Source organism: Delphinus delphis, chromosome 4 (assembly GCF_949987515.2).
Source record: "Delphinus delphis chromosome 4, mDelDel1.2, whole genome shotgun sequence".
Taxonomy (NCBI): domain Eukaryota; kingdom Metazoa; phylum Chordata; class Mammalia; order Artiodactyla; family Delphinidae; genus Delphinus; species Delphinus delphis.
Window position 1 is genome coordinate 8302951 of NC_082686.1, and position 11685 is coordinate 8314635.

Consider the following 11685-nt stretch of genomic DNA (forward strand, 5'->3'; position numbering starts at 1 on the left):
GCCCACGTGCCACAACTACTGAAGCCTGCGCGCCTAGAGCCTGTGCTCCACAACAAGAGAAGCCACAGCAATGAGGAGCCCACACACCGCAACGAAGAGTAGCCCCCACTCGCCGCAACTAGAGAAAGCCCGTGTGCAGCAACAAAGACCCAACACAGCCAAAAATAAATAATAAATTTATTTTTAAAAAAATAGTAAATAAATATTTTAAAAAATATATTGATATCGGCTACCTTTGGACAGAGAAAGGGGAAGACAGGAGAGGGCTACTTTGCAACACATATCAATACTTTTCTATAATGTTTGGGTTGTTGGAATATTTGCAAGTATTACTCCTATTTTTTATTTTATTTTATTTTATTTTCTGGCCATGGTGCGCAGCTTGTGGGCTCTTAGTTCCCCAATCAGGGATTGAACCCATGCCCTTGGCAGTGAAAGCGCTGACTCCTAACCACTGGACCGCCAGGGAATTCCCTCCTATTTTTTTAAAAAATATTTATTTATTTATTTTTGGCTGTGCCAGGTGTTAGTTGCGGCACGCAGGATCTTTCGTTGCAGTGCTTGGGCTCAGTAGTTGTGGCTCCTGGGCTTAGTTGCCCCAGGGCATGTGGGACTGTAGTTCCCTGACCAAGGATCCAACCTGGGCCCCCTGCATTGGACGGCGGATCCTTAACCCCTGGACCACCAGGGAAGTCCCCCTCCTATTTTTTAATATTAATGGATTTTTCAGAGCATTGAGCTTATAGGCCATTTTGCTTTCATTTTTATACTTTTTCTACATTCTTAAAAAAACAGAAATATAAAGAGTTAAATATAGAAAAATCCTAACAAACTTTTAAAAACTTTAAAGGAGGCACTAATTGAATCTAAAATGTCAAACAAAAAAGATGATTATCAAACGATTTTGTCTCTCAAAATATTTATTTCAAGTAGAAACTGGGAAGACAACAACATGCAAAATAGTTAAGTAAAAAACCTTGACAAATACACTCATTTGGTCATCAAAATATAAAAAGCTGAAAATGATATTACATTTGGTACTTTGATTGCAAACAGTGTTACTCTAGTCAAGTAATAAGCCCAAAGTGGTCCCCAGCTAAGAGTTAAAGCTCGTCTCTCTATCCATACACACAGTGCTTAGACAAGCATCATATATGTTTTTATCCAGAATGGTTCCCCCCACAGATCCTTATCTTTTTATTTTTGTTACTTTTATGGAAATTATTCAGTGTGTGTGTTTTTTATAAATAAACTTTTTTTTCAGAATGTCACTAAGCAACCACATCGGGCTCGGACAATATCTGGATCATTTTTACAAAAGTGGAAAAACCCAAATAAAGGGTCTCAGGTTAAGTGAGAGGCGAGGGTGGGTTATTAATCGATATGGAATAATTTGTCGTTTGATCAGCACAGTGACATTGCCGAACGTGCTCTGAAAGTTGGCCCCTCCTGATAGCAATCCATGTGGATGCAAACCTCTTGGACCTAGAATCCTTTCTCAAAGGTACAAATGAGGCACAGAGAATCACTAGGAGAAGGGATGAGTACAAGCTGAGCCCTCGCCACGAGCGGGGTGCTGGCCAAAGAAAGTCAAGTCCTCGTACATGCAAAGTGTGTTGAAACGCAAGGTGTCCTGGCGCGGCTGTCCCCAAGGGTTGTCCCCAGGGCACGTGTGAGGTGGGTCTGGTGCAGGAGAGACAGACTACTTGGATGAGGGGCACGCAGCATCCTCCAGAGAGTCAGGGTAGGGGAGCGGACCCTTACCACCGAGGCCACCGCAGCCTCCGGGGCGCCATCCTGGGTTTGTCAGCCGGTCTCTGCCCTTTCCTCCCGGGCTGTCCTGCGCCTCCTGGCGCTGCAGGTCGGAGGGCTGGACCTCTTGGTCGTGCTCCTCGTCTGAATTGGACTCATCGTTGTAGAAGTGAATGGTGGCTTGCACGGGGAAGCTGGCCAGCACCTTCTCCCCGGAACTCTGCAGATACTCTTGACGCTTAGAAATGGGTAAATAAAGTCTAATATTTAAGAAACAAATACACCATTAATCAACCTGAAAACAGTCTTAAACTGCATCTAGAGGATCCTTTTCCCTAGAAGCAGCTAAGCCCCAATCTTCCCTCCTGATTTTGCCTTCACTGTGCACAGTGGGGTTTTTTAAGTCACCAGAACACAAAACTGTGGGCAGATGGGGGGACCTGGTAGTGAACCCCACACTAGGTCGGAATTGAGCTGTAATCTGGGTGAGCAGATCAACTTAGACCAACACAGGGAGAAGGGTGTGCTTCCACAAAGGTAAAAGGGTAGTAAAACATTGAGTTCCAAAGTTAAGAGGCTCTCTCTGATCGAACAAAGGACCTGATTCATCCTGGATAATATATGTCCTATTCAGGGGATGCCTCACTCCCCTCCGCCCCCCCCCCCCCCAACAGAGGGAATGTCATGACTTTGGAGGAAACTTGACCCTGAAACCCTGGTCTAGAGAAGTGGCTAATCTTTCTGAATGTTGCCATAGTAAATGTCGCCTGTAGGGGTGCATCCCTCACTTTGGCAGAATAGAAAATGGCAACCCTGGCAATTTTTCTAGAAGAGGGAGAGGGAGAAAGAGAGCAGGGGGGCGGGGGGAGGGAAGGGAAGGAAAGAAGGAAGAAAAGGAATATATAGAATTTGGAACCTCTACATCCAGGTTTTGTGAATTTAGGATTCCAGTTATACATGGAAAGTATTTTAAATGTCCCACTGTCCCCATAATCTCTTCTTGTAGCTTTGACTTACTAATCGTTTGCATTTTCCCCTGTGGTCTCATAAAGGAACTGAGAGGGATTACCTATCGATCATTGCTTGTTTGCAAAGCTGATTTCAATTCCCCCCTTTTTGGACGGAGGAGAAAAGGGAGAGAAAACACCTTACTATAAATAATGTAGGGCGATTTTTAACTTTCTAAGATTTCCAATAGTTGATGGTTCTCAACCCCCAGGGGACCTTCAGCAATGTTTGGAGTCAACTTTAGTTATCCCAACTGAAGGGCAGCTACTGTCATTTAGTGTGTAGAAGCCAGGGATGCTGCTAAACACCTCACAAGGCCCAGGACAGCCCCACAACAAAGAATTATCCACCCCAGTCAATTATATCTCAATTTTTTAAAATTAGCCAGTCCAAAGCGTCAGTAGTGCCGAGACTGAGAAACTCTGCAACAGAGAGAATGCACATCTATGTAAATCCTGGACAGCATAGTTTAGTGGTTGGCCATGTTAAAAATTAGGTGTCATGCTGAGGTATTTACAAGTGAGTGTGTAGGATGTCTGGGATTTGCTTTAAACTATTCTAACAACAAATCTTTGGGAGAGATGATAAGCACGATCAGATCCTGAGAACACTGATAATTATTGAGGCTGGTGATGCGCGTGGGGGTTCACTATATCATTCCCCCCATTTTTGTGTATAAAAAGATAAAATTTTGTAATAAAGATAAAGTTATGTATTCAGCCCGCAATGCACGGTTACACAGATGCAGATCACACATCACCAGTCACTGCATTTTCAATGAATCAAAAGTCAGGGCACAGCAGAGTCTGTGAGGCAGGCCCGGGGGCAGGTGTGAAGGTGAAGGCTCATGGGGCATGAAGGAGGGGGTGGCTCCCAACCCCAGCCCACATTGGGGTCAGCTGGGAAGCCTGTAAAAATACAGATACCCGCGCTTTTCCCCAGCACCCCCAGGGGAATCGCCCCGCCCCACCTCCCGCCTGCATTTGTAAAGCTTCCCCAGTGATTTCATGAGGATTGAAGACCACTGATGTGAAACACTAGGAAAACTTCCTTTTTCCAAAAATCACCCTTTGATCAGTTTGAGGGGCTCTAATTTTCATCTCTGGCAATTAGTATCCTTGAGTCTTATTAAAGCTTCTAGTCTTCCAGGACAACCAGGGGAAAAATACTCTGATGAGAGGTGACAGCGTAGGCTAGGTTTATTTTGGTGAAGGAAATGACACCTGGAAAGAGACAGGCTGAGAGAGATAGGAGAGAAACAGACATAGAGAAACAGATAAAAGTCCAGTGCATGAACCACTTGCCCAAAATGCATGAAATGTAAGAGGGATACAGGGAATTCCCTGGTGGTCCAGTGGTTAGGATTCCGCACTTCCAGTGCAGGGGACACAAGTTCGATCCCTGGTCAGGGAACCAAGCGGCGTGGCCAAGAAACAAACAAAAAAGAAGGATACAGCAGTGAGGGTCCTGATCACCGCCAAGACCAGGACCATGAAAGAACTACTCAGAGGCCAGAGGATCCAACCGTGGTACAGTATCCATCCAGTCCCTCATTTACTTCACATCTACATTTAGGGGGTCTACTTTGCACTAGGCAGTACAGTAACTTATATCCTGGGAGAAAAATAGAAATATACCTAAATATCTAAGTAAATAAGCTGATATGCGTATATAATTCATATGCAATTAAATTTAACACAAGGCAGAATATGGTATAAAAAAGAGGTATAAACAAGTATAAAGAAAAGAGGCCAATTCCAACTTGCAAATGAAACACTGAATGAATGAATAAATGAATAGATTCTAGAAATCGAACAAAATATCCTTGAAGTTCCTTGGGATAATCATAACTAAACAATGTTGGAGAATATACTGAATTATTTTCCATTTTTTGAAAATGTATACACTTGAAGACACTGAAGTGTATTAATGCTTATATTTAAAGGAAATAATATAGTCCGGCAGAGGGCGCCTTATGTGGAAGGTAGCCTTAATCGTTTTTTAAAGATTATTATGGACTGAAAAACATTATTCTGAAATGTCATAGATTTATCTTCAAAAATTATGAATTATCTTTAGAGGATAATTATACGCATGTGTACTTTTTTTTTTTTTTTTTTTTGCGGTGTGCGGGCCTCTCAGTGTTGTGGCCTCTCCCGTTGCGGAGCACAGGCTCCGGACACGCAGGCTCAGCGGCCATGGCTCACGGGCCCAGCCGCTCCGCGGCATGTGGGATCCTCCCGGACCGGGGCACGAACCCGTGTCCCCTGCATCGGCAGGTGGCCTCTCAACCACTGCATCACCAGGGAAGCCCCGCATGTGTACTTTTAAACTGTATTGTAATTCACACATTAATTTGTCCCACATAGGAACGCCTACACTGAGAATCATTACACTTTTTCAGGTCAACATTCTTTAAAAATTATTTTGGCTTGCTTTATGTTATTAACTAGTTAATTATTATGATTGCAAATGAGCTTATATTCTCTTTCTTAAAGGTATGAAGTGAGTGGATACTGGCCAAATAATTTATACACATAGGTATTTTGCTATGTTTGTATCAATTAACATAAGAACCATAAAATACATCCATTTTAAAATCATATCTTGTAAACCTTTAGAAATGTTACATAAAAATAAAAATAATAATTTAAAAAAAGGAAACAATACATTTCTTACAGTGAAGTCAGATATTACCTTACAGGATGCTGAAACCCAAAGGCCCCCTTCGATCCAAAGGTTTGTTGGTCACACCCAGGCTCAAGCTATAAAGACAGACACATACAAACACAGACACAGTCAAGAAGCCTCTGAAAGCAGCATCCTGAAGTTTTTAAAAATAAAATCTAAGTAGCCTGCACTTGTGTCAGTTCCAATTTTAGAGATAGTTTAAACACCTTAACAGTATTTGATAAGCTCCTCTCCCTCTTACTGTTGTCATGATATCCCGGGCCCTGTGAGGGATCCCAAGGTGGAAGGATGAGTCGGACACAGTCCCCCAGTTCATGCATTTTAAATCTAATGAGGAAAGACACACATAGAGGCAAATAACTACATTACAAAGCACCATACAGTTAGATGCTAACTATTCTAAACAAGGAAGAGGATCAGGAAAGGGTTCATGGGGGCCTTGGCAGAGACATCAGTGGCACTTGGGTATGCAGTTCTGGGCCCATTCCTAGTGGAGCAGAGCATCAAATTCTGAGGGGCGGGAAAATAGAGAGCACAGCGTGGAAAGGTGGAGCCCAGCGTGGAATGAATAAGAGACTGCATTGGTAAAAGGGCTCAAAAGAAAGCTAAGTCCAGACACTGAACAACTTGAATACCCACTACTGAGTCTAAGTTTCATTCTGGAGACAGGATTCAAGACCATTACTGACTTTGAGCTGGGAATTCAACAATCAGATCTGTATTTTAAGGATCATGGTGGCTGCTGGGAGCAGTGCATAGCATAGACTGGTGAGCTAAGGGCTTGGAGGCACCTGACAAGAGGTGGTTTGAACTCAAGTAACACCAACCAGAAGGGAAAGGAAAGACAGATTCCAAGGACATTTGGTAGCATCCAAAAGGGCGGAGACCACTTGCTGGGGGCCCTGAATAGCCAAAGCAATCTTGAGAAAGAAGGAGAAGCTTAAGGCATTGCACTTCTTGATTTCAAACTATATTACAAAGCTATAGGAATCAAAACAGTATGGTATTGGCCTAAATACAGACACATAGATCAATGGAACAGAATAGTGAGCCCAGAAATAAACTTATGCATATATATCGTCAATTAATTTATGACAAGGGAGACAAAAATATACAATGGGGAAAGGACAGTCTCTTCAAAAAATGGTCTTGAGAAAACTGAACAGCCACATGCAAAAGAATGAAACTGGGCCCCTATCTTACACCATACACACAAAAAAAACTGGATTAAAAATCTGAATGTAAGACCTCAAACCATAAGCCTCCTTGAAATTTTACCAGGTTTATTTTTATAATATGCTATGGTAAGCTAAGGGAAAGAATGACGGTCTTTGGAACAAAACCTTTTCCATAATGAAGTTCACTCTTTGGGGTCTCCAAGAAATCATGTCTGTATTAAGCTCTGTTCATAATTATAAAGTACCTCTAACTGCTCAGACTCACTCTACCACCATAAGCAATCCTGGGCTGTCAGTGGCAATTTTACACCCTGTGATGGGAGAGGATATAATAGACAATGCAAGCCTTGGTGGACGCCTAAAGGCAGTGGTGGCTAGTATGGAGTAATAGCTTCCTTTAAGTGATTAATTCTAACCAGACTCTGGGAAACACATAGCACACTTTTATAAACTCTGTAAACTTTACCCCACAAACATACACAGATTTTAAAACTTCACACCTCAAATATCCTCCTCTTAAACGTCCTTTTCTGATGACTTAAACGTCTAAATATTCACACTCTGATAATTCAGGGTAACAAAAATGTATACAATGTACACTGCGTTAAAGGGATGTGCGACAGGGCTGAACAGCTACGAAACCAAAATGCCACAGACAGCACCTTCCCTTTGCACACAGAGAGGTGACAGCTTTCCTTGGGGGAGGGGGGAGGGGCCTCAGGACACACTGACAGGGAGCTGTTGAAGAACGTAACTGTGCTTTAGCTGAAGGACGTCAAACAAGAACACCCCGCCGTCCAACAATGCATGAGCTCCACAGAAGCTCCTGACAGGGTCCCGGGAACAGTGAGCAGCCGCCGAACATTGGGGGTGGGGGGGGAGGTAGGGGGGTAATTATTTAGCCACAGCGGGGCTCACATGTGATGTGTGTATCACATCACATTTTTATGGCATTTGTACCGAAACCTTCTGATTCTCTCAGAATACATGTTTCCAAGTGTCTCTACCAAGAAAAAAAAAAAAAGGGGGGGGGGGGTGTTTGTGCGAAAGAAGAGATACAAGAGAGACTTTTGTGAGGATCTCTCTGTGTTCTCTCCACACATGCCTCTGACTCTGGTAAAGCTACGATGCAGGGGGGCGGGGGTGGTGGTTGGATGAATTGGGAGATTGGGATTGACATGTATACACTGATGTGTATAAAATTCATGAGTAATAAGAACCTGCTGTATAAAAAAATTAAATTAAATTTAAAAAAAAAAGCTACGATGCAGGAAGCCTGGAAGATGGAAGGACGCGCAGGAGAACACAGTTCCTTACATGCCCTAGAAATCGTCTCCCTTGCAGGCTTGGGCCGTCATTCATTTTTCCCAGGCACGGGAGGGAGACAGCTCCCAAGCGGTGGTACCAGGGGAACCAAATGAGCGAGGGTGACCCTACTGCTCAGGACACACGGTCTTGAGACTTTCCCTCGAATTTAGATTGTATTCTTTTTTTTTTTTTTTTTTTTTTTTTGCGGCACGCTGTTGTGGCCTCTCCCGTTGCGGAGCACAGGCTCCCGATGCGCAGGCTCAGCGGCCATGGCTCACGGGCCTGACCGCTCCGCGGCATGTGGGATCTTCCCGGACCGGGTCACGAACCCATGTCCCCTGCATCGGCAGGCGGACCCTCAACCACTGCGCCACCAGGGAAGCCCTATAGTATTCTAACTGTGATCTGCTCGCCTGCAGTTGTGGTACAGGTCACTAGGCAGTGATCCCTCACCCCTCACCCACACCATTCCCGACCAATGACATTTCTCAAGAAATACACAACAGAGCTCAGGAGCCGAGGAGTTCTCCTGCTTTGTCGGCAGAGGCCGCTGCTGAGCAAGAAGCCGTCCCTCCCCGCGCCGGGGTGCCCTCCCCAGGCTGGGGCTCCGGGGAACCGAGCGCGATACTTCGGGTCTGCAGTCGTCCGCAGCTGACCGCTCTGCCCGGCAGATCTGGGTCTGCAAAGAGCTGGCCAGGGGGGGAGCCGGGCAGCGAGCTCTACAGCCCCCATGAACACCCACTCTCCACCCCGGCCCCCCAACAAATCCATGAACGCAACTGCTTGATCCGTTGTGCCTCGCTGATGATCAACAGAAAGTTGTCATAGCTTAACATTTTTCTGCGAGTAATCTTCATTTTTCTCACAAATGGCCTTCTCATAATAATAGGAAAAAAAAAAGACTACCTTACATTAGAAAGTGTGCTGTATTTTCATTCTTGCAAAGGGAGAGGCTATACAAACACTTCATTTAAAAGAAAATTGGATAATTTTTTCTCCCAAACACCTTTTAAATCTTATGTTTAAGAATTTAAGTTTGAATGCAAAAGAAGGAATTACTTCCCATTATTTAGATATTGTATGTAACAATAATTTGTGCTAAAAAATATTCCTTGTTAATTTAATATAATTTGATTTGCTTCACTCTTTAAATAATAGTAACCGAATTAAAACTCTCATTATTTAGACTAATTTAATAAAAGAGTCAATTTCAAAATGCATGAAAGGTCTGAACCTGAGTTTCTTATCATACTAAAAATAACTGCACAATGCCACAGGTGTAACCTAATGGTCCTTCCCAGCCCAATTAACTCCAGCATTTTAAAAGTCATCAATTTATATTTTAAAATATAACAAAGGACAGGCAAATTCTATGAAAGTAAGTCATTACTCCAGTAAGTATAAAACAATTTCGTTACCAATGCAGGAGACAAAAGAATAGTGGTGGCGATTAATCTTCACCCACAAAGCCCTCAGCTGGAGTGTTTGCTCAGACAACATGACTTACCCCAGGAGTGCTTGCAGACAGGGCCCAGAGAGCTTCAGAAAGGGCCAGGCGGCGGGTGAGGACTTTTAACCACACCTTCCGGGCACCCGAGACAGGGCTCTGCCCGTATTTGCTCTGTGGCACCAGCCCAGGGCTAATGGCACACTCAGCTTTTCTCTAAGATGAGGGGGACCGAGACAGACTTCTCTCTTCTACCTGCCGGTTAGCAGGAAAAACCCAACATGGGGGAATTCCACTGGTGGCCCAGTGGTTAAGACTCGCCACTTTCACTATCGTGGCCCGGGAGGGGTTCAATTCCTGGTCAGGGAACTGAGATCCTTCAAGCCCCGAGGTGCGGCCAATAAATAAAAATAAATAAATGAAAGAAGAAGAAAAAACCCACCGTGGAAGAAATCTCTTATAATGCCCTTTTAACAGTTCTGCCATGGTGGCTTTGCTTTTCAAGAAAGGAGAAGAAAGCAAGAGCCAATCTGCCTATGACTCAGATATGATCAACACCTAGCTGGCCAGGCTGCTACCCCCAGACCCCAAGGCACCTCTGCATTAGATGACCAAGGGAGGGACTGGCCGAGGAGGCCTTTCATGGTCCCTTTATTTTAGGGATGGTGCCACTTCCTGGCTGAACTGGTTGATACCTACAATGCCCACACTTAACCTTACCTCGCTTCCAGTTCTGGTGGGGTCAGCATCCTGGGGGGTCAGAATCCAAGGTCTCCATGGTGTTTGGCTGGAAGGACACGGACCAAGAGTGAACCCCAGCACTTTCTGCTTTTAAAGTTAGATGATAAGAGTTAACATTCTTATAATTTCTAATGTCTGCCTAGGAGTCACTGGACACACCAGAATGTTCTCTCAAGTTCTCAGTCTGTGCCATTTGCGTTTTTCTCTCCTGCCACATTCTCAGTTCTCTGCCTTCACTGGGCTTTTTGAGAAATCCCAAATATGACACACATCATTATTTGAGGAATTTCTCTTCCCAGCCTGGCAGGATTCTTCCATTCAGACTCCCCGCGGTAGCTGGCTACTTTGTTGCTCATTAATTTCTAACTGCACAGAGATGAGTCTACAGAGTTTTACGATGCAAAAAGCGGGAATGTGTTTCTCCTCTCTGGCTGCCTGGCCACCCAGCCCCTTCCACAACTCCCCTGCTAATTTGATTTTAACTTTACTACCTTAAAAAAGGCTGGTGCCCGTGACAGCGAACGCTGAGTCCCACGCACAGGGCAAACAAAGAATGTCACCAAGAGTGTGACAGTCAACGTGACGCGACCCCCTGCAGGGTTCACTGAGGGGCCCCCGAAGACTTCACCGATCCCAGCCCGGTGGGTTTCAGACCTAGAAACCGAAGCTTTGGCCCATTGCCGGGCACCTCCTGGGCCTCCGCACTTCAGAACTGTGCTCTGGAGCCGGGAAGATTCTGCGTCCCTGACTCTGGCTAAGGAACTTTCTCTCGTCGCGTCGGGCTCCAGGGCTCCGCCTGGCTTCGGGGGCTCAGCGCGGCCGGAGCATCCTGCCTGCGCTCCCCGCACCGACGCGCCGTGGGGACACCCTCACCTCTCGGGCCCGCGCGGCGGTGGTGGTCCCCGTGGACCGCCCCCGGGGCAGTGACAGACGCGTCCCCGCGCCTCCCGGGCTCCAGCCGCTGCCTCGGGTCTCATGGTGCCCTCGGAGCCCGCGCCCCTCCAGCGGCGCCCGCGACCGCCCGCGCCTTTAACCGCTCAGGCGAGGGCGCTCACCTACCCGCGCTCTCGGCGCCAGGTTTAAAAACGGGGGCGGGGCGGGGAGGGGACACGGGAAACCCGGGAGAGGGTAGGGAGGGCACCGGAGAAGCTCCGGGAGGGGACAAGCAAAGCTCCAGGAGGGAGCGCCGCGGGGGAGAGGGGACGAGGTCAAGAAGGGGAATTGGGAAGCCCTGGTCAAGGGTGTGGAGGGAACAAAGGAAATCCAGGCATAATCGCCAGGAGCGGGGGCGAGGAAGCTCGGGGAGGGGACGGCGGGAAGTGACACAGAAAGCCTTGGAGAGGAGGGCACAGGGGGCAGGGGTCTTGGGCGGTGGAGTCGGGGGCGCTCCCTTGCCCAGGGGCCTCCCGCGCCCGGTGCTGGAGAGGAGGGATCCCTGGGTTCTTCCCGCCCCTCTGGGGTCTCCGCGTCCCTCGGGTTACTTATTCCTGCATCTAGGTCTCCAGATTTGCGGGAGATCTCACGTCCACGACTTTTAAAGCGGCCGCGGGGTTTGGGGGG

At 46.3% G+C, this 11685-nt stretch overlaps 1 protein-coding gene across 1 annotated transcript; it reads right to left on the reverse strand.

Annotated features, from left to right (window-relative positions):
* Window positions 1-1702: 1702 nt before the first annotated feature.
* Window positions 1703-11125, reverse strand: RIPPLY3 (ripply transcriptional repressor 3). Its single transcript, XM_060009798.1, has 4 exons — window positions 10999-11125; window positions 10105-10171; window positions 5458-5525; window positions 1703-2012 (listed from the first exon to the last, which is right to left on the reverse strand). Exons 1-4 carry the CDS (start codon window positions 11100-11102, stop codon window positions 1703-1705), a joined length of 549 nt encoding a protein of 182 aa, XP_059865781.1. The 5' UTR covers window positions 11103-11125.
* Between the last annotated feature and the right edge of the window lie 560 nt (window positions 11126-11685).

Excerpts from the sequence above, each read along its gene's own strand:
- RIPPLY3 (XM_060009798.1), bottom strand. The coding sequence starts at position 11,102 with ATGAGACCCGAGGCAGCGGCTGGAGCCCGGGAGGCGCGGGGACGCGTC. Across the intron at positions 5,526-10,104 it reads CCACCAGAACTGGAAGCGAG|CTTGAGCCTGGGTGTGACCA; the intron begins GTAAGGTTAAGT and ends CTGTCTTTATAG. Across the intron at positions 2,013-5,457 it reads GGGTTTCAGCATCCTGTAAG|ACTTTATTTACCCATTTCTA; the intron begins GTAATATCTGAC and ends CTTAAATATTAG.